This window comes from Anser cygnoides, chromosome 12, assembly GCF_040182565.1.
Source record: "Anser cygnoides isolate HZ-2024a breed goose chromosome 12, Taihu_goose_T2T_genome, whole genome shotgun sequence".
Lineage (NCBI taxonomy): Eukaryota > Metazoa > Chordata > Aves > Anseriformes > Anatidae > Anser > Anser cygnoides.
In genome coordinates this window covers 17,294,044-17,315,945 of record NC_089884.1, presented here as the reverse complement: position 1 = coordinate 17,315,945, position 21,902 = coordinate 17,294,044, and the positions used below count along the sequence as shown (strand labels likewise).

At 35.7% G+C, this 21,902-nt stretch overlaps 1 protein-coding gene and 1 long non-coding RNA gene across 6 annotated transcripts in view; one reads left to right on the top strand and one right to left on the bottom strand.

Moving 5' to 3' along the window:
• LOC106045268 (uncharacterized) overlaps positions 1-21,902 on the bottom strand; it is a 312,839-nt gene that overhangs the window by 204,391 nt on the left and 86,546 nt on the right. The window contains exon 6 of one of the 5 annotated variants that reach the window (XM_067004464.1): positions 10,730-10,843. The exons of the other annotated variants lie outside the window; for them this stretch is intronic. Coding sequence (XP_066860565.1) covers positions 10,792-10,843 — 52 coding nt within the window. The 3' untranslated portion in view covers positions 10,730-10,791. The remainder of the gene's footprint in view (positions 1-10,729; positions 10,844-21,902) is intronic. 5 annotated transcript variants of the gene reach the window in all.
• LOC106045270 (uncharacterized) lies at positions 3,555-12,882 on the top strand. Its single transcript, XR_001212689.3, has 4 exons — positions 3,555-3,705; positions 5,204-5,330; positions 9,899-10,055; positions 11,036-12,882. It is a non-coding gene; the product is annotated as an uncharacterized lncRNA (long non-coding RNA).

Genomic DNA, 21,902 nt, shown 5'->3' with positions numbered 1-21,902 from the left:
AAAGGATCATGTACTTGTTAAGCACTGTGCATTTCTATAGCTTCCTAATGAGAATATACATTCATGTAGATGATATGCACATGCAAAAGTACTATAATTTGACATTTCCATTCTGAAAAAAAAAAAAAAGTGCACCTCACATATGAAAATGTATGCAAGACCTAATCTTATAGCTTACACAACTTCTAAAATATCTGTTGTACTCATCTTATGAACTCCTGTCTTCACTGAAGTCTATCTTGGGAGACAGCTTTTCTGAAGTTTCACCAGCTCTCTACTAAACACACAGTTATTTTTTACAATACAGTTTTGGGTAGGAAAGAAGTTGTCCTCCATGAATCCAGAAACAGATATACATACATATGTGAATAAAGCACCACCAATAACATCAGGAAAAAACACTTAAGAACAGCTTGAGTCAAACAACACTAACTTCACTGTGTTTTATATTGAATCCCAAAGCTACATCATGAGCAGGTGGAAGTACAATTTTGAGGGCTACCTATTATTTCCTTCCACCAAAACCATAGAAACACCTGTGCTAAATAACTTTTGCTTTCCCATTGTGAAAATTGGTTCTGAAATTATATTATTTCTTGGGAAGAAATACTGGTCCCATGATGGACTGGAGTTAAATGAAGAGGGACACTGGTTCAAAGCTACTTTAAGATTTTATTATATAATGCCTAAAAAGTGCAGCTGTGCTTCTTATACATTGATACGTGTTTACTTCTGAGTATCTTGACTAAAAATCTCCAAAAAGAAGCAAGTGATCATCTAATTATCTGTGGAATTTGAAACTGAGGTTAAGGCCATAAAATGAAAACCTAGATTATTAATTGTTGCATGCCATGAATGAACAGCCCACCAGCAAGCCATACATTTAAAATACAGAGACAAACTATAAAAGATGCAATTTGATAGAGTATCAAAAACATATACAGAGTACCTTCCTCAAAGTAGACACTTTATTTCATTCGCATATTCAGGTTTATGTTTTCTGATTAGGTAAAATTAGACTATATCCTCTGAGATCTTAAATCCTAGTAGGCAAAATTATTCCTTGTATAAGTATGTGTAGTCACTTAACTCAAGAACGTGTCTGCTTATAGACTGGATGATCTTTTTCCAAAGAAAGAAACATTACCCAGAAGTATATGCTGCTCCCCCAAATTAATATTTTTCTGTAACCAAGCTACAATACAGCTGCATAGGAAGACATGAAACAACAGGTCTATATACTAATAAGCAACTCAAACCAGCAGCCTGCTCTGAGATGCCACTATTCCCTTCAGAAAGGGTTGTGATATACTGGAGCTTAGAGAATGAATGAAAAGCTGCCTTCTTACCAACCAAAGATCACACTATGTAATATATTCAATCCAGCCATATGAGGCTAAAACAACCTTATTCTGGCTGTGACCTCACTATGAATATCACCAAGTTTATAGTTTGTAGTATGTTATCCTTCTACTTTCACAGAGAGTTATTTTGTACTTTATTTAAACAGGTTGATTTTGAATTCCCATCTTTTGATCCATCCCTTCTGTACCCCTGGTTCTTCCAGCACAAATCCATGGATTTATCCATGGACAAATATAAATGTCACCAGTGAAATCATACAAGCTTTGTTTCCTCAGAAAAAGAAAGATTTTTCTAAATATTCACTCTGCCCATATGACATAATACCTCTATAACCAAGAACCGCAAGGATATTAGTCTGTGCAAAAATTTTTTGGTATAAATAAACATTAAAAATGTATCCCTGGCTGACAAATGACAACAACATGTGGAGCAAATAGTGATACCTTTTCCTGTTATATTTGTAGTATTAGAAGAAAAGATCTGTGTTACCTAAAACATGGAGAAACAATATCCAAACCAAAGATCTCACTGCTTGATTTAATGATTTAGAATTTGTAACAAGACATGACCAGACACTTCACAAAACATTGGTTCTCAGAGCTGCTTGGGGCGGTGGGGGAAAGCAGTAGCTGTGAACCCAAAAGACATCAAAGTGGCAAAACCAAACGCTTCTCCCAGAGTCAGAGATTTTGTGATTAGACCTTCTGTTTTCAGCTAAGCCTTTCAAACCAACTTGTGCAAGAAGATGGCTTTTCTTCTTCCATCTCCAATGGGAAACCACTTATTACATTTCTGGTTTTAGAATCAGTGTATACCTGACTGCAAAGAATCTCACTTTAGGGTCATGTTGGAAGGATCATTCTGTATGATTCACAAATGTCTGTCAGTACCTCTGAGAAGTGTGTCAGGTTAATTATTAGATCACAACTGCTTCCAGTGATGTTTGTGAAGGGTAAGCATTGATCTAGCAAGCTTCTCAAGACCCCAAAGATCTCAATCTGCTAAGGGATGCTTTTAGCCTGATCTTTACCTGAAATCTCCCTTATGAGCATCACAACGCAAATTATTCCCTTTCTGGGTTGCAGTGATCTATGCCAAGTGATACTGCTGACCAGAAAACAGGTTCAAGACACTTTTGTTTGCTCTTGTGCCTTACAGAGCATTTCAACATTTATTTTTGTAAATAATTTAGCACATTTTTAGTTATCTGTTTTGCAGTGTAGGCAATTTAAATTACTGGGACATCACTTAGATTAGGGAATCGCTCATTATTTAAAGAATCTGTACCAGTAATAAATTTTTGTATTAGACAGGAGACAGTATTAAGATTACATTTAACACTTACGTGGGTACTGTTTGTCATCTAGAGCCTACACAGAAAGACATCTTTTTTATGGTAATATCACCATCACAGTCTTCTTAAAGTATAACAGGAACCAGCGTCTTGCTTTTTCCATGCTTCAATAACTTTATTAGCCCAATCTCTGTCTGTTCATGAAGGATGACATCTGACCACACTACCTTTGTGCTTCTGTTCCTGCATTGTACTCTGGGTCCAAATAACTCCTCTGTGCATTATTTTTGCAGAAAACAGAAGCTTGAAAGATCCTTACAAGCTCACCCAATCCATCCTGCTGCCTAAAGAATGACCAGTTATGCACTAAACCCTCCATTAATGACATAATAGCATGATTATTTTGAAACATTTTAATGCTAATATTCATGTCACAATAAGCCTACCTCATAAGTTGTTTCTAAATGAAGGAATTAAAATCCTGTCTTAGAGACAAAATATCTGGAAGTATTTCCGTCTTAAATGGAAAAAGACTCGTTTTGAGTCTGCTGAGTGAATTACCCAAGGAAAATATTTTTTGGGGTAAACAATGAGAGTAACACCTACCAGACATGAACTCTGAAAAATAGGTTTCCTTCTCTTTCTCTCCCCAGCCTGTCAGAAGAAGTAGAAAAACTAGATAAGGCAGATGCCAACTGAGGCAAACATACTGATCAACTCTTAATGGGTTTCAGACCCTTAATATTTGTACTCTGTGCTGGGATAAGACAGTTAGCTTGCCTTACTACAGTCACCACTGGAATGGTCTAAACCATAAAGATCTGGATTCCAGTCTCAAACTGGAATTGTACATGACAACGTCATACTGGCCTTGCAGAGACTTCCCAAACTGTTATGACATCACAGCTGACAGAAAATTCATCTCTGCCAAAACCTCATTAAGAGTGGGGTCTGTTAAGGCCTTAACCAGGTTTTAAGAACTGAGATGAAGAGCAGCAGCCTTTTGGATACAAATCTACAGAGTTGATATTCCATAGCTTCTCTGGGTAATTCCCTCAAATGATACTTAACCATTTTTGCTCTATAGTTACTTGCTAAATAGTTGGTTTTCTGCAGCTAAATTCTGCTGAAGTCTAACTCAGATCAGCTTTGCCATTTTATACTTCTGATTTAGAATTTGTCTCTACGTACTTCACCCATTAACTGGAACCTATGCTTGAGCTGGAACTATAAATAACCAGTACACCAGAAATGTGAAGAAATCTAGTTTTAAAGGGCATAGAGGGAGTGCAAAAATAAAGTTAGTTGGCAGAAAATAATTTAGCAAATCTCATAAAAACAAACACTGTGCTACAACTTGTAAGTTAACAAAGATATTTAAAGCATGTTTAACCGACATACAAATTTTCAGCGTATACCAACAAAACGTTTATAGTATAAAAGTACTGACAACTGGAAGTTATCTGCAGAATTTTATAAATAAGTACTTGCAGATGGAAATGTAAATTACTTTTTAGGAAAAAAAAAAAAAAAGCCAGTGCAGTGAAAGTGGCTTTTAATAAAACATGAGTGTAGTTGGTTTTTGCCAGTTAGGCTCAGAAAAAAAAACAATTACTCCTGTTCTAGCTAATATATATCACTAAAAAAACATACTTTGCTATTATACGTTCTAACTATTTTGATTCATCATATTTTTTGTTTTAAAATTATATTTTTTAATTAAAATATTTTGAAGTTAAGATATATGTTTATTTCAGCTACACTTTATGACCTGACAGTATAAAAACTGTGCAGAATTACTCTTAACACATCATTGGAGAGAAGGTTAAAACAAATTATAGAGGTTGGTTCTTTAAATATCCCAAACACTGCTTATTACTACACCACACTTTGCAAAAGGCTTAGCTGTCAAACAGTATTTAGTGAAGCTCATTTTGGAAAACAAGAATCACTTGGATTCAAGGACCTGGATCAACAGTCAGAGAAGGGGACTCCTTTTCAGATAAAACAAAACATTCCAGCTTTTTCAGACAAATCCTTACCAGATGCCATGTTTTCATCCCATCTCTATAGCACAAAATGTGAATAAGGTACATGAAGAAACTCCAAAGGACATAACATATTACTGTACAATGCATTCTGTCTTCTGTATTGCAGGGAAAAATATGTGTTCACATGTTTCAAGTCAGCAAATAACATGAAGTCACTGGAATTACTTGAGCAATTTAAGTCGATGCATTCTTAGAAGCAAGATTACAAAGGTCACTTGTTCTCTATCATGATTAGCAATGTAATACCAGCCCTCAGAGGAGACAGCTCCTCAGCCTGTAAGAAGCCAGCTTGAAGAAATGAATGTGATACTGCATTTGAAAAAGGCTAAAAACTTTCCAAATTGACTGCTATTGGATATGTCTAATATTTGACTGAGTTCAAAAGTAGTTTAGGATGGCATACAGAAAGCAATTTAGGCAACAAAGGTTACTTTTGTGGAATAAAATACATAAACTCATCATATTAAATGTCTTTCTTATCATTATTTTTAAGGGTACAAGATGATACTAAAAAAAGCACAAACCCTATGCCTGACTGCCTGTGTTGAAGCAAAAATTGGATAGCATCAAAACTTGCTTTGAACTGCCTGAAAGCGACCCTGGAACTAAGAGATCCTAAGGTAGGATCATGGTGAAAAGGAAAGCCCACCTGTGATGAATGCCTTGTACAATTTGCCTACTCTAGCAAGAAACAACTAACATTCTCTGAACTCTTCTTGAAGTGATGACAGTAAGTGACAGTACAGCTGTCACCATTAGAAGCTGCTGACACTAAACTTTGAAGGCAATAATATATATTTTTACTCAATATAAAAAATGCAAACTATCCATTCCTAATCATGGTGACATTGATCCCTCCATGAAGAGAGTAGACTTCACCGTGAATTTGCAACATATAAGTAAGTAGGTTTTAAGGACATGTGGATTATTATTATATAACAAATATAAAAGATATGTTTATGTCCTCAGCAACACTGTTGAAGGGGAAAAGACTCTGATAAAAGTTATGTTGAAACTTTGAAAGCCAAGTCTCTTTTTTGTCTATTATTTTGAATGCCTTTCTTGCCTAATGAATTCACCTCATTTTGAGGCAGGATATCAATCTAAAGAAGAGTCATTTTGCAATGATACACATAGTTCATATAAGCACTGTTAATTTTCATTCCAATTTTAGACTATAAATTTGAACCATTAAAGCTCATTGCTATTTGGATTGAGAAGTAATACTCTACTGCAAAACAGTCTAATACTTTTACAGTCATTAAAAAATTATCATAAGAAAAAATAACTAGTTCAAAATCCACAGAAACGGAACATCAGAAAAAGGCAATACACAGGTTTGATTTTGTCACTGTGGTATGAAGATATGAAAGGCAGTTTAGCCCTTCAAAAAAACTATATCAAAAGAAACTATATTGTTGTTTACTTCCCAAGACAAAAAAAAAAAAAAAATCCTATCCTTAAATGGGGGTGTAGGGGGAACGAATTCAAAATATATTTTTATTTGAACTAAACATGCATTTAGTTTCATCATTGCAAAAGGCAAAGTGGCTAACAAAGTGCAAAATAAAAGCAAACTATCCGTTCAAAGTCCATCCATGAACAGTCATGCAGAATCATACTGAATTTTGGTTCCTAAACATATTATCTATATTCTATAAAATATGGTCATGGCAACTGTCAATTGACTGAGCATCCTTGACAGCATCAACACTGGATTTTGTGAGGAGTACAGGATACTCTTCTATCTACTAGGGTCTAACAAAGACACTGCTCAACAACTATTTGTTTTGTCAGTAATTCAGAATTAACTTCGATTCTCTTTAAGCAGTATACCTTACACATTAGCTAAAAAAAACGAAAATCATCCAGAATAGTCAAAGCTGGTCACAATAATTACAGCTTGCACTCAAGAGTTTCTCCTGAAGCCTCCAATCCCTGTGCTTTCCACCCCCCCACACTTTTTTTTCCCCCTCCTCCTCTTCATCCTTCTCTTTCTCTTCTTCATCATCATCTTTTCATCCAGAGAAATATTTCCAAATAAGTATTTGCAAAGTCCTCTACCTCCACACTTTTCTCAAATATATTAATCATCCAGGGATCCTCCCTCTTGTCCAGAAAAATCTGAACTGGTTCAAATCTGCTACTGATTTTTTTAATGAGATTAACTATAAATTCCTCAGCCTGCTAATTTCAATAGATAATGTTCTTATTGTTTGTTTCAAGTACAATTCTGAAAGAAATAGTTACTTCGTGCTGTCCTAGATTCTACATGCTTTGAAATGTATTCTAGTTGCCCCTCCAAAATCTGAACGTCCCATTGTGCGCACAGAGTTTTGCCCAGAAATACATGCACAGACGCCGCTGACACGCAGAAACCCAGCCAACGCAAATGAAAAAACCTCTTGGGCCTAACCTGGCATGTCCTAAAATGTTGTCTGAATTTGTAAACATTTACTACCAATTGAACAAGCACACATAACCCTGCTGAAGAATTTCCAATAGCTCAATTCAAAACAAACGTCTGGAAAATCTGAACTTTTATATACAGTTGGTTTGTGACATATAAAAAAGTCTCCAAACCCTTCTGTTTAAAAGATTTCTTTGCAATATGTTTCAACACTAAAGCAAAATTAGTTAAATTTCCTCTTCGTTTACAGCCTGCACCATCTCCTATTGAACCAGAGCTGCATCTGTATACAGGAGCTCTGTTTAATTGCTATGCTAAAGATACACTGCAGTTAACTCACAAGATAATCATTAATCAGACCTCCATAATTATGAAAACTGCAATAAATTGATTTATTATTTTGCTTCCTGTATTTGAGCCATTTGGGTACATTCAGGTCACAACCCTCTCTTCCTAACCATATGGACGAGATCCCTGTTTGCTTCTCTTCAAATGAGAATTCATAAGATCCCATGATTATTTGTCTTCCTAAACCAGAATTTCAGAGGAACATCAGCTAACACGGAACACAGTAAAACTCAAAATTCATGTCAGTGGGATTGCATTTATGCGAATAAAGGTCAGATGTAGTACAAGGGACTTAACCAGGTTTCAATACAGATAGTGACTTACACATTGCTTTTACCACAGGACCTTTCCTAATGAATTAACATAGCTTCAAAACATCATTTACAAAGAAAATAAAACAGATCACACGTGCACACATAAAAAAGCAAAACCAGTACAGACCCGGACAGAGACTGTAACTGGTATCACTGTAATTTCTGATGCATCAGAAAATATCCTTCAGCTGTTTGAAATCCTTTGCTAACTCTCTGCAAGTAAAACTATTAACTTTAGGATGTTCTCAGTCTCTCTTCTAAGCTTTAGCAGTAAAGGCAGGAAATAGGACTTGTAGATATCTCCACCTAGGTTTCTGGTCTGAAGACAACACCAATGAACAACAACATAATAACCTAGACAGCATAAAAGGTAAATAATTTTGTCTACAATCATACCTCTATGTATCTGTCAGAAGACATATATAAACACTGCAATTACACTTTTTCTTCTGCACAGAAAGCTCCAGCCAGGTATGTCTTAAGACATCCAGCAGAATTTAGACATGGATACTACAGAATTAGGAAATTCTTCCTAGTGCAATTCTTCCCTCTGTGTATGGAGGGCAGAACAGTGACAGATCTTATTATTAGGACTGAAGGAACAACAACAACAACAAAAAAAAGCTGCAAGAATTGCCAGGATAGGATCTACCAGCCACCGAGCTGTTTGTCACTTGTTTGAACTTCCTTGCAATTACAGCACATCTATATTCTTTTCTTTGTCAGAGAACAATTGCACTACACTATATTGGCTTTGCTCTGAAACATTTTAGTAAATTGCATTGTTTAAAAGCACTGTCTTTTGGATCTAACTTCTTTCTTGCACAATTTTGTCCGACTAAATACCAGCAAATCACATGTAATTAAAAAAAAAAAAAGTAGACCAGGCTAAAAAAAAAACGAACAACAGGTTAATATAAGCATCACATCTCCTTGTTGAATTAGTCCCTACTTCAGTTAGATTAAAAACATTGCTACTACTGCTTTATACATATTATTTTTTTAAAAAACACTAACTAGGATTTATTACTCCCACACTTACTCTCCTTTATGTTCTTTTAGACTTTCTTTCACCCTTCTGTATTGATATATTTACTCTGTTGAATGCATCAAACCCTCTAAGTAAATAGTGACTTTATCTGGTATACCAACAATTTAGTCTAGTATGGTATTAATGATAATAAAATACAGAAAATCTACACCCTTTAAAGACCTATGACTATGGTCTCGATATTATCACAAATTGGAGAACCATTTCTCTTAAAGCAGCGTGACTTGTGGACCAGATCAATGATTTTCAGATGCATTGAGTCTTGACAAAGCACAGTTGTGAGTAGTCATCTGAAATGGACTTAGATTCATCTCTCTTGAGAGTCAATGTCAGCATCAACGATGAAGGTTTCATCTAAATTCATTAAACTGACAATGATAAAAGGAACTCACAATGATCACACTTGCTCATCTTCTCAGGGGTCAGCCAACTTAAAAAGGTATTGCCTTCAGGCACTCAGTAACAAACGTCCCTATCTTTAAGAATCAAATTGCAGCCAACAAGTAAAGCTAAAATTTACTATATGCATCTATAAGCTGCTATGAATAACAATATAGTGTGCTGCCAAACTGTATGCTAACAGCTCGAATCCTATTTTATGATCACGTGAACAACATTTACTGACTGTTATATCAGATATTCTAGAACTGTACTGGAATCTAAAGGAGTGCAAACTAAGTAATAGAGAAATAGCAGAGATGATGTGATAAAGAGCTTAAGTGGAAATAAAATTAAACAATGTTTTAGAAAGAAGTAATTGCAACTTTTTATTAAGGGCCTAGTATACTGGTGATGAGAGAGGCCATAAAAATCTCTTATGCTCCTACAAGCATCTAAGAATGATCATTGCTTCTCTGTTTCTATCAACAGTTAAATCTCCAACACATCCTTTATATGAAACTATCTGTTCCATTTATTCAACACATCCTTTGTATGAAACTATCTGTACCTTGGCCAGATACTAGAAAACAGTGAACCAAGATTCAGCCTCAGTACCACCTTCAGCCGTACACTAGTAAATTATATATTGTAATACCCATTTCTTACAACTTTTGTCTACCCCAGGAGTTGGTGGTTTGATTCCAGATTGCATTACAGTAATTTAAGGAGACCATCTACTGCCTTTGATGAAGGATCTGTTGCTTATGGAGATGAAGCCACATGAAAAAATATCACTATGCTCTTCTGGGTGAGAAAATCATTAGTGAACACTTCAAATCAGGTCAGTGAGATTAAGACACTGCTACTACTCCTGCATTTCCTGCACAGCACTAATACAAATATATATGTTGTCAGTGGGCCCCAAAGTTTAGCTCTCTCTCACCCTGATCAGCATAGATCACAACTGAATTCCTTTTTCCTTGGCCTCACTGTTTTACACCCTATTTACAAATAGGCCAGCTATAAGGCCAGTTATAGGCCGGCTACAAGGCCAGCTAAAATAAAGAGGATCCTTCAAAATCCTCTCCCAGTGAAATCAAACTGCCTTTTTTTTTTTTCTTCTTCTTTTTTTCTTTCTGACACTTGGGAGCAACAATATAAAAGACTTTTTAAAGGTTTCAAAAGACAGCCATTCTTTCCAGCACAACACACGGAACATGAATAAACGTTTGAAACTCCCTGACTCAGTTTTTCATCAGCAGCCTTCAGCATTCCTTGTTTTCCTCAGAGTCACTGAGGAGCCCTCATCCCTTCTGTATATCCTTCTCCTCTGGCAGAAAGAGATCAGCTTTCTCTTTCTGTCCTCATCCATTATTCTTTCCCTTCTTTAGGCTAGTGAGGGATCTGTTTCCTTCCTTTTTATGAATCTCTAAGTGTCTTTATCAGGTGATCTCGGGGGATTGGCATAATCAGGTAATCTTTGCAGTACTGCTTAGCAATATGTTATTTACTCACTGTTTTGCACTGAGCAGAGCATTCCCTTTGTCCAGTTGTGCCATGTGTAAGAGAGATGACCGTCAATAATTCATTCTACCAGGTATAGAAGTTTCTGCTGTAAGCTCCTCAAGGCTTTATTTCAACATGGAAATAAAAGACAAAGAAGGTATCAAACAATGCTCTATCTGAAAAAGAGTTTACAATCTGACAGATGCAAAGGAAAATTCTTACCAAACTCAATTCATAATTCATAAAACAAAAGTGTCAGTATTTGCGGTAGTTTAAATTTTCATCCCCACCTTTTCTTCTTTTCTGGAAAACCAGGGCAGAGACAACTGTTAAAGCACACTTGTTAGAAAGAGAGGAACGACTGCTGACCCACTGGAAGCCCTGGCATCACGATGTGTTAACACTTGGCCTACACATGTTTTCTGACTGAAGAGACAACAATTTATGTAAACCAAAATCACAACTAAAAAGCAATCAATACTTTATCTCAAGGTGTAATTTTAATTCCTAGTTAAATGTTTTGGTGGAAAATTACTGCTGTGTGGGAAGAAACAGTGACTGACAAATCTATGCATATGAAATATATCTTTCATACTAGTAACCTCGTCCACCTAGTCCATACTAGTCCACCACAAGTACACATCCATCTAAAGTTGGCCAGATTGGCAAGTATGCATTGCAATTCCCACAAGCCTCTGGGTCCATAGGATTTTAGACTATACCCATATTCTGGTGAAACAAACTGAATCGGAACCCATTACCCCTGTGTAAAACTCTGAATTTTGCAAAATGGCTTGTTTATTTTGAAGGCCCACCCACTACACATGAAGTTAAACATGGCTCAACAAGAAAGGAAAAAAATGCGTGGATGCTCTTCGCCCACAAATTTGGGCTAGTTTCCAGTGTATGAGAAAGAAGTCATCTAACACTCTATCATTATGGCAGGCTCCCCTGATGGAGATGCAGGGAACACCTAGTCACAGCCTTTCCTCACTTGCTGTGCTGCCTGTGCCATCACCACGTGCATGAAGCAAAGGAGGGATCCTCGTTGTGTATAGCAGGAGATTAAATTGTTCTGATCATTCAGTTACAGCAATAGCAGGCAGCAAAGCAGCTTCGACTTAGAGGAGAATTAAGACATAAGTGTAAACCTGATCCTATGATTTATATCTGCATAAATTTATGTTTTGCTTTAAGCTATGTAAAGAAGAGTAGTTCATAAACACAACAAAATCTATACAAATTGTTCTATGAAAATTTCTGTGTGCTTTCTTATTATGCAAAGACTACTTTTATGTGTGCACACAAAGTATGCGCACATCATATTCAAGAGGCTTTAAAATATAAATAAAGAACATTCTGTGAAACAGCTCTTTCAGGCTATTTATATGATTATAATCTCTCTGAACGTGCTTTGTTTGTTTGTTTGTTTTTGTGAAAGTGGATGTGCAGTATAGGTTGATATTAGAAATCCAGTTTCCCCCTATGATACACTGGTGTCCTCAGTTATACAAGCACAACCATGTTCTTGACTGTAAAACACAAATGGAAGCACTAATTAAGATGTGGGTTATAAGGTTAAGCCAACTTTGACATACAAAATACCCGAAAAATGATTTTACAGCATTATCAGTTTGGACTTGCAAACATATTATGCACCCGTCTGGCAAAACACCCCAAGCATCTGCTAAAACAGGGTCTGGTATATATGGGAATGGTCGATTAGCCTTTTCACCTGACTAAATTTTTAATCCTAATACTTTTGGAGGTTTAAGGGATTAAAAGAACAATTTGTTATTGTTATTTCTTTTGCTCTTTAACAGAACTTAGTACTAGTATGAACTCACGCAACATGAGATGCAAGGCACATTTCTGTCAATAAAGTCATTTTCATCGATAGGCTATGCTGCTGTAATAGTACGGGATTCAAAAAGTAGAATTTTGTGTTGGAAAGCAGACTGTACATGTCCAACATTAGTAATGAATTTTAAACTAGACCTAATTGAGAATGGATTACATATTCAGAAAACTTTAAAAAAATACTATATTTGAAATGTCAAAACAGACCAAAGTTCTTGATTTTTCCAGTGTATTTCTGTAAACAAAATTAGAGCCAAAATAACATTTTCCTTCCTATCCATATCCATGACGCATGCCATATCTTCTCCTAAGCTATCATTTTTCAATGAAGGAAAAATGGGAACTATTTAGCATGTCTTCTTGGACAGACAGGCTTCTCTTTAAGAGAACAAAATTAGTAGCAAAAATACATTATAAATGACAATTCAAGCTCATTATAATTAAAACCACAGCTAACTACTTGAATATTTTGATACTAGAATAGTGCTGTTTAAAGAGCTATGCTTACTTCCAGCTGTGATTGTGTGTGAAAATAGCTCCTATAGCAAGCAAAGCAAACAAGAGGTTGAAATTAAAAATATTCTACAGTTATGGTAAGGTATGGTAATCTTAAGAATAGTTTTCTTTTAAGTGAAAACTTATCACAAAATATCATTTCCCCATGTGACTTAACTTTGTTTTATTATTATTTTTAAACCTATGTGAGCATTTTTAAATTAAGGTATGTATATGATCAAAAAAACCCAACCAAACAAAAACCCCCAGTCCAAAACAAACGTGTACCTCCCTTCTCTCATTTCCTATGTCACAGACCCATCTCACTTGGTATACATCATCTCCAGTGAACCAGAGCTGCTTTTTAAACGATGGAAAATGCGCTATATCAAAAGTAAAGGAATTTCAAAACATTTCATAATTTGAAAGAATGTTTAAATGGGTTTAATTTTTTTTCCTTATATCTTATGTGGCTTCAGAAATGGAGGCATGATTACAGAAAGCAGAAGTGCTTTTGCCATTTTCTGATTCAGAACTTTAATTTTTCAAAATTCCTCATGAACAGTTCATGTTGTCCCCTGGAAAAAATCGCAAAATATTCTGACGCCTGTCTAGTTTACTTCCTCCTATTTTTTCTCCTCTCTAGCAGCTTATCATCTAGCACTGTTAAAATTTAGCAACCTATCTACGTGTTTTCACACAGTGCACAAAGCAATCTGTATCAAAGACCATTCATTCCTGGTCTAGAGCTGCCTCAGAGAGACAGAACTACTGAGATTCCAACAAGGGTTGTTCTCTCTTGAGAATGTAGCATCTTCTGCAGCTGCTGCAGCTGTATATTCTAGTAGCTTTTTACTGTTACTTCTCAGGAGAAAAGAAAGGTGAAAGTACACGCTGGGAGTTTTACCTTTGCAGATCTCACTGTTGACCAAACTCTTCATTCTACCTCTCCAGCTTCCCCATTACTGGTAGTTTTTTTTCTGCACCACTTTGTACTTAGGCAAACAGAAGCCATAAGGTTCTGAAGTTGCAAAATTGAGGAACAGACCTGTCTGCACTCAAACTTCAAGAAGATATCAAAGACTCAGTGAAAATTTGCCAGAAGCAGTTTTTTTGGATTAGTCTTTAAAATCACCTGTCTATAGCAAAGTACAATGCTCAGAGCATCGTGCTAATAATTAGCTTTGAAGACCAACTTGCCTTAAACTCTTAAAATGCTTTCCAGCACTGAAGAACCAGAAAGGCAGGTGCAGAGTAAAAGTTTTCAATAAATACATTTGAATGAACATTAGATTTTATGTAGTACAATATGGCTGCCAAATTAGTTTCTGCTTCCCAGATACGCTAATACCTTACTTGTCAGACCAGGACAGAGAGTTTTCTCAAGGCTATATGTGGCCAAGATCTCAGTCTGCCCCCTTATTTTGGCTTGCATCTGTCTAAATACAGACAAAGTAACAAGCACTGATGCTGAGATTTTTTCTGTGGCACCTAGACCTCATACAGAAGGTCCCTGGGAAGAAAACATGAAACAAAAAGCTCCTTTGTAATGTAAAGCTGTAATTCACATAAACGATTTTCAGATGATTTACAGCACTATACTAAAAAAAAATGGAAAAAAAAAAAGAAAAAAATGGATCCCAGGTATGGTTTGTGCATTTCGTATTTGAGAGGAGGATGCACTGTAAGTGACTGGCTCAGCACTCTTGCTCTGATAAATCTCCATCAGGAAAGAAGGTGACATTCTTCAATTAGTCAAATGAAATAGAATTAATGACAACTTGGGTATCCTATCACCCATTTGTTTTTTACCTCATTCTAATATGAAAAAAATTCACAAGCATTACAAGTTCCAACTGGAGTCCTTAGTTGTGTCCCAGCATCATAAATGCAAACTTCAACATTTTTTAATTAAAAGTATACCAGCACTTTTTTTCCCTGTAGTTTTAATTTACTGTTTGCAAAGCTAAAACTGCAAAGTATTAATACTAATAGCTGCTTTAATACTCTGCTTACAAAGAGAAAATCAGCTGAATAGAAAAAAAAAAAAAGAAAAGATTTATACAAAAATTTAAAAGCTGCATCTGTTTAACAGAAATGCTTTGCACTCATAACACTTGTTAAAATCAGTGGGAACTTTGGATATTCATTCCATCTGAACCTCTGGCCCTGAAAGCCCTGGAAGAGGTTATATTTATTATTTATAGCACATACTGCTGTCAGCAAGGACACAAAACCTTATAGGATTATTTACCATATCTACTCAAGTATGTAGCAAGGTTAGAGTATGTATCAAATTCTGTTATGTTCCCCAAATTAATGAAGGAAGAATTAATGTTGCAAGGAAAAAAAAAAAAAGGAAAGAAAAAAAAAACTTAGGAGAGGTGAGTGGAAAGTAGGAAAGCACCTGGATTTCTGCTTTGTTAGATGTTTGCTGTGGAAACAATCTGCTCAGTTTTAACGAGAGTTGACATCATCAAGAACATTCCATGCCATCATTTCACAACTAGCTGTTTTTCCTGATTTTTATTATTATATTTTTAAGTACTGAGATAAAATTTTTATTTGAAGAGGAATTAAGAATAAAAGTTTCTAAGAAATTATAAAGGAAGTAGAAAAATCCAGGGAATGACAAATAACGGAATGGGAAGGCCAAGAAGCTGTAATTGTGTTATATAGATACCTTATCATCCCTACTTTTTTATTTATTTATTATTTATTTCTGATTGGCAAGTTTCTGTTCTACTGAATGCCAGCCAAAAATTCAAGGTGGTATAAAACATTTTAAAAACATTACTTTTTAACTATGTTGAGAAACAGAATGGTACCTTTTTTAACAGCCATATGTCATAAAGACTATTTTTATTTAGGAAATTCTATTTTAATTTAAACATCATAAGCCCATGAGCTATAACAAACATATATATATTTTTTAACCATATGCGCTGAATTATTGCAAAGAAAATTGCTACTTCTCCTCCCCCTCCTTTAGAAGCCTGAATACACGCGTGTGTTTATGTGTGTGTCTGTTTACGGTGAAGGAAGGAAACCACTAAAATACATTAGTTAACATAATGGCAAAATCCCAAAAAAGAGGTCTTCCATTGGGGTTGCTTTTTATCCCATATCTTTCACTAGTCCATTTTCCATATAATGCCCTTCTTGAACAAGCTCTCCGCAGCAATCTGCTAGTGATGACGGCCATCAACCCAGATGATGTGGAAAGTTGCTATAATTCCTTTCATCTGCTGTTTTACTGAATTCATGCACTGTATGGTTTGAAGGCAAGTTCCTTTCACCAGGTGCAAAGAAATGGAAACACGCATGTGTGCATTTGTTAGCACTGACATGCACGATACTGGAAGGAGAACTACAGCCTCCTTTCCCCTAAATCTTTGAGTAGCATCACTAAAAATGAGTTTTGAAGAATAACTTCTGCAGCTTTTCCTGTGCAGAACATCAATGAAACAAATGTATGCACGGGGCTCTCTTAGATCTTTGCTATTATTTATTTAAGTCTAGGACTATCAGTTGATAAAGGAATTGGTTTCTAATTTCTAATTTTTGCTTTTAAGCAAAATTAGATTTAGAGTTTAGGAGGCTGATTTAATGGCTACTTCAGGTGCTTATAACCTTGACTATGCACATCTGATACCTTAACAAGATTTTAGTGTAAAATTGCAGATGGCATTGTTCACATTGGACTACCCCGTGAGCTGCATTTGTCTACAAAGGAACGCAGAGAACGGAAAAACATTTTCAATAACTTAAGGCTTTTCCATAACTACTAAACATAGAGCAAACAAGTTATAAGCTCACCAGTATTTTACTTAGAGAAAACAGAAAGCCACACTGTACTTGAGATGGAATTTCCTCATTTAAAGAGGTTTTATAAATAAATTAGCCTGGCTCTTGAAATTGTAAGGACCATATATGTAGCTAAACTGATCATGCAATTTACAGAAGTCTGAGAGGAAACAGTGTAATTTACCTTAAACTGAACAAAATGTTCAATAAACCAGAAACAAGAAGCAGTATAATTGATCATCTGCTGTTTTTTAAAATTCAACTAAAATCATATGTATTTTTATATTCACTGTTAGGACATAACCCAAGCCAAGGGTGTTAGCACAATCACCTCTTCTCTATGAAAAACAGCTTTCTATTCCTGATTAACTTTGCTTCACAGCAATACAGTAAAGATGAGAAACAAAGCAGACTTCATAGGTAAGGACTTATTTCTCTCTTGTTAAAGTTAACTTGAACTCTTATTTAAAGTAGAAAGTTTTTAGGTAGAAGTATATTTAAAGTCACAGATGCTTCTTCACTCTATCACCAACTGAATCTGTGCCTTGGAACAATTTGTGCAATTTTGTTTTCTACAAAATGCAGATATGTTCATGGCTCACTGGTGACTGTGAGCTAGAACCATGCATCTGCAGCTCAAAGATTTCTTCCCCAGTCCAGCTCCTGGTGCAGTCATCGGCAGCAGGGGACAAGCCCATGGTGTGCCACAGCGCTGGGACATACCAGCTGCATGGCCGAGAGACCAGAGGAACTCCAACTTGCCAGCGGCAGCCGAGGCTCACAGCCCTTCCTCAAACAGGCATCACACTTGCTATGAGCAGACCACTATCTTCTGATCCACCAGATCTGGTCTCCTGTACAACTCCTTTCTGGTAAAAAATAATCTTAAAGGAAAGTTGTAAAGTTCAGCCAGTGCTATACAAATTCTTGTGACTCATCAGTTTGTCTTCTGGTCATATGCTTTTACTCACTATTTTCCAAAAAGCACTGTGCCTGTCAAAATATTCTGTGCTTCTGTTTTCTAAAAAACACCTTGGTCTCCAGCTCTTTGTAGGTACTGAGCATTTGCAGATGCTATTTGCAGGATTCATCCACTTACATGCTCAAGGCATTTAAAAGACCAACAAAATTGTAATACGTGTAAAAAAAATCCACACTGTTAGGATCATTTATCTGGGATTTTACCTCATGATATTTAAATACAGCCAATGGCACATTCAAACAGATGTCATCCACTAAAGTTTCAGTTTTGCTATTTTTTGTACTGACAATTTCCACTGAAATACATACTGAGATCCACACCAATCAAAATATTTAACACTAACAAAATCAAACGCTAACCACATTCATAAGTATAGTAGTCCAAACTGTAAATCCTTCCAACTGCAGCAACTCTGGGATCTGCCCATAAGGGACCCATGTGCTAGGCTGTTCAGAGGGACATCTATTTTGGGGTAAGCAAAAGTCCAAAGGGCAAATTGCAGTTGTTACTATTACTCACTGCAGCACACAGAAACAGAAATCATATTAGCAAGGATAACCTCCTAATCTCTCTCCCTCTCCCCCTAGTTTGGTACTGCTTACGTGAAACTCCTCAGAATTATTATTAAACACAAACTAAACCTGCTCCTCTAAACAAACATTTTTGAACTTCAGTCAGCCCCCCTCAAACAAATAAGCTGTTTTGAAAATGATTTCCAGGGCGATGCCTGTTGCCATAGAGATGACATTAAGTGAAAAGGACAAAAAATATAGAGGGTGATAAACTGCATGGTTGGATGACACACTTGACTTCCAAGTCTGTGTTCAAATGAGGCATACATGCCAAGATTTTTTATGAAAGACAAAATTAAAATGTATCACTATCAAGCTGTAACTGACAAGGTATTGTGTGGCGGCTGTTAACATAATGCTCCATATATTTATTGTTTGTCATTTTTCTGGCCCTGATAAAGGTCTTTTAGAGCTGTAAATCATACCATTAAATCTGCCACTAGAAACAGAGGCTGTTTGGAGAATGAAAAGAAAAGAAAACATGGAACTGAATCACTACTTACAGATTTCTGCTTCTTGACAGACTTTAACTATCACATCAGAGATGACATTTATTCTTTGAATTTGGCACACTTTCAGAAGCCAGGTTGTTGGCGGGTGACCTAACTTGAAGAAAAAATCTCTTGGAGACTTGGCTGTTTACCACAGCAATTCATTGTACAGATACAGTATTCATGGAAGTCCTAGGGCTTAAGAGCATATGAAGCTATTCACAAGTTTAAAAATATTGATTCATTTGCACTACACACGCCTGTTTACAAAATTAGACTTCTCTCCACATTTTATTAATGAAGAGACTAGTATATCACTATGATCTTGATTGGTAATAGATGTAATAAAATGCAATAAAGCATCTGTTTAGGTTCCTGCATGAATACTTCGATGAACACCTGCGAAACACTGGCTTAGGGGCACCCAAAACTGACAGCTGACAATCTCAAATGATACAAAACAGAGAGATTTGGTGGGAGAAATGTGATGCATAACACACAGAGGGGTAAGACGAAATGTGTTTGAAGCATGGTAAAAGGAAAATACATTATTAATTCTGGCAATATGGAAACCACTGTATTAACCCAAATCTCAACACAGATCACAATCCAGATCACCTAGGTACAATGTGCTGCCTCAATGCTCAACTGTGGCAAAGGATAGGATTAAACAAAAACCAACAAAAGCCCATATAAAACAAGTACAAAGTGATCTTTCCTCTTCAATAGAGAAATAAAAAGACTATACAGATTTTTTTGGGGAAAAAAAAAAAAAACACTTTTTTTTTTCCCCTCAGGAAATGCAGGACACGGCAAACTTACTGAGTTGAAATAAAAGCTAGAAAGTGTTTTAATAACTACAGGTACAGGACCTTTTTTGATTTAACAGAATCCAGAGCTTCTGTTTGCTACTTGGAACCTGTCAGCATAACTTCTTTAGACATGTTTTGGAGCCTGGGACTAAGAAAAGAGAGTATCTATAGTGTTAAACCATTAAATGGTAATGTAACTAACTGAAATATTACTGGATTTCACAGAATCATGTTTGACAAAAGGCACATTGGAAGAAAGGGAGATCTGGAGAATAGCCAGAGCCTATTCAAGCCCCTGGAATAAGCAATAGCATTGAAAAGACAGTTATGTCTAGAACCACCTAGTTACAGGAGACAATTTTGCAGACAGGAGACAGTTAAGAGCCCTCTTACACATTAGCAAAATGTTGCACTTCTTGTGCCCATCCAAAACCGCACCTTTTAAAAACATGCGACTTTTAAAAATTCTTGTTAAGAATTAGCACTTGTTTTCACCCTTTAATGTTAATGCCATTAACATTTCACTATGCATTTCATGTCATTTAAAAGAAATGTGTGAGATATAAATACAATGCATATAGCAAGACCACAGAGAAGCACAAATCAAAGCTGAAGTGTGGCATCTGCGTACAATACTCATGTCCTATTAACTAGAAACAAAATATACAATCAATTGCTGTAATTCTCCTTGTAGCCCATTCTGAAAGAGCCACAGAAAGTTACTACTAACATCCCAGCTTTACTCTTGCTAAAAACAAGAATGGTAGTTAATGCAATGTCAGGTATGCATAATTTAACTAAGAGGACGCCTTTGACATTGTACATATTGCCAAAATGCTGCACAGGCAATAACATGAACTGCTGCAGGCATAATAGGATAGACAGCTGTGTGCTTAGTAATCGGAAACTTTTTGAACATCTGAACATAACTAGGTACCCTTTATAGCCTACTCTTATTAATGAAACTTTATAAATCTTTTATTGGATTTGTCAGTTAAAATTAAACAAATAAACAGCTTATTGCAGCATGAAACCGCCTGATTTTATCCCCCTTGTGAATCACTGACCTTTAACGATTAAGCAGAAAGGTAAGAAGGTGTAAGTTACAGAACTTAGAGTATCTCAGGTTCATTTGTTTGCACATGAAATTGGATGTTCATATTTCGTTGAAAATTCTTTTTAGAGAAAACAATTTTCTTCATTGCATAATATTCAATAGTTTTCAATGAACTGGTGAAATATGATCACTCGATCACCTGCATGTACTTTATTTTCCCAGGCTATTAGAGAGGACCTTTTTTATGTTTGTCCTTAAAATTCTTCTAGAATATAATCCTGAAGTCGGCTTAAGTGTAATTAATACTAAGTTTTTATTTTTAACACAAGCAACAAGGGAAAAACACTGCTAGAAATCCACTTCTCCTGGTGTCTTACATATATCAAGTATTTTGCCCAGAATTATTTTACAATTTTAGTGAAGGCAAAATGTGACAGTTTATTTCAAAATTAACAAATAAATGAGAAGTGCACATAGCAAAATATAAAGGGAAATACATTACTAAAAATATAACTCAATTCTCTGAATATATCTAGTTTTTATGGAAGACTACAGAATTTAGCAATAAATGAACTCAAAGAAAGGCTTAGTGCAACAACTGTATCTCACCAGTGATAGATAAGGACCATGAAGATTCTGCTATCTCACTTATCTAGCCACTTACTCTAAACACTATTATAATGCTTACACTATAAAACAGCAGGGACTTCATGGTACTTTATCACTAGAACTGAAGAAAGAGACTGAACAAAGGTAAAATCTCTCTTATAAACTCAAAGCGTAGAGAGAAGAAATTTTCACTTTCCGGAGTTTCCCTTGCTCACTCATTAGTGGTGACACTGATACCTCTGTTACCTACACTCTGCTACACTTATACTTTTCTAAATGCAATAAAGCTGAAAGACACACTGGATGATTTCAGTATACATGATGCCAATTTGCTTCAAAAAGTTGACAATTCAGGTTAAGGTAAAGGAAAGAACTGAAAATGATCACTGGAATTAAACAATCCTAACTCAGATGTATCATCCACCTGACACTAAAAAAGATCTTCCTACCATGTATCTATAGAAAGAACTACGACTTTATTCACTGATTTAAATTTA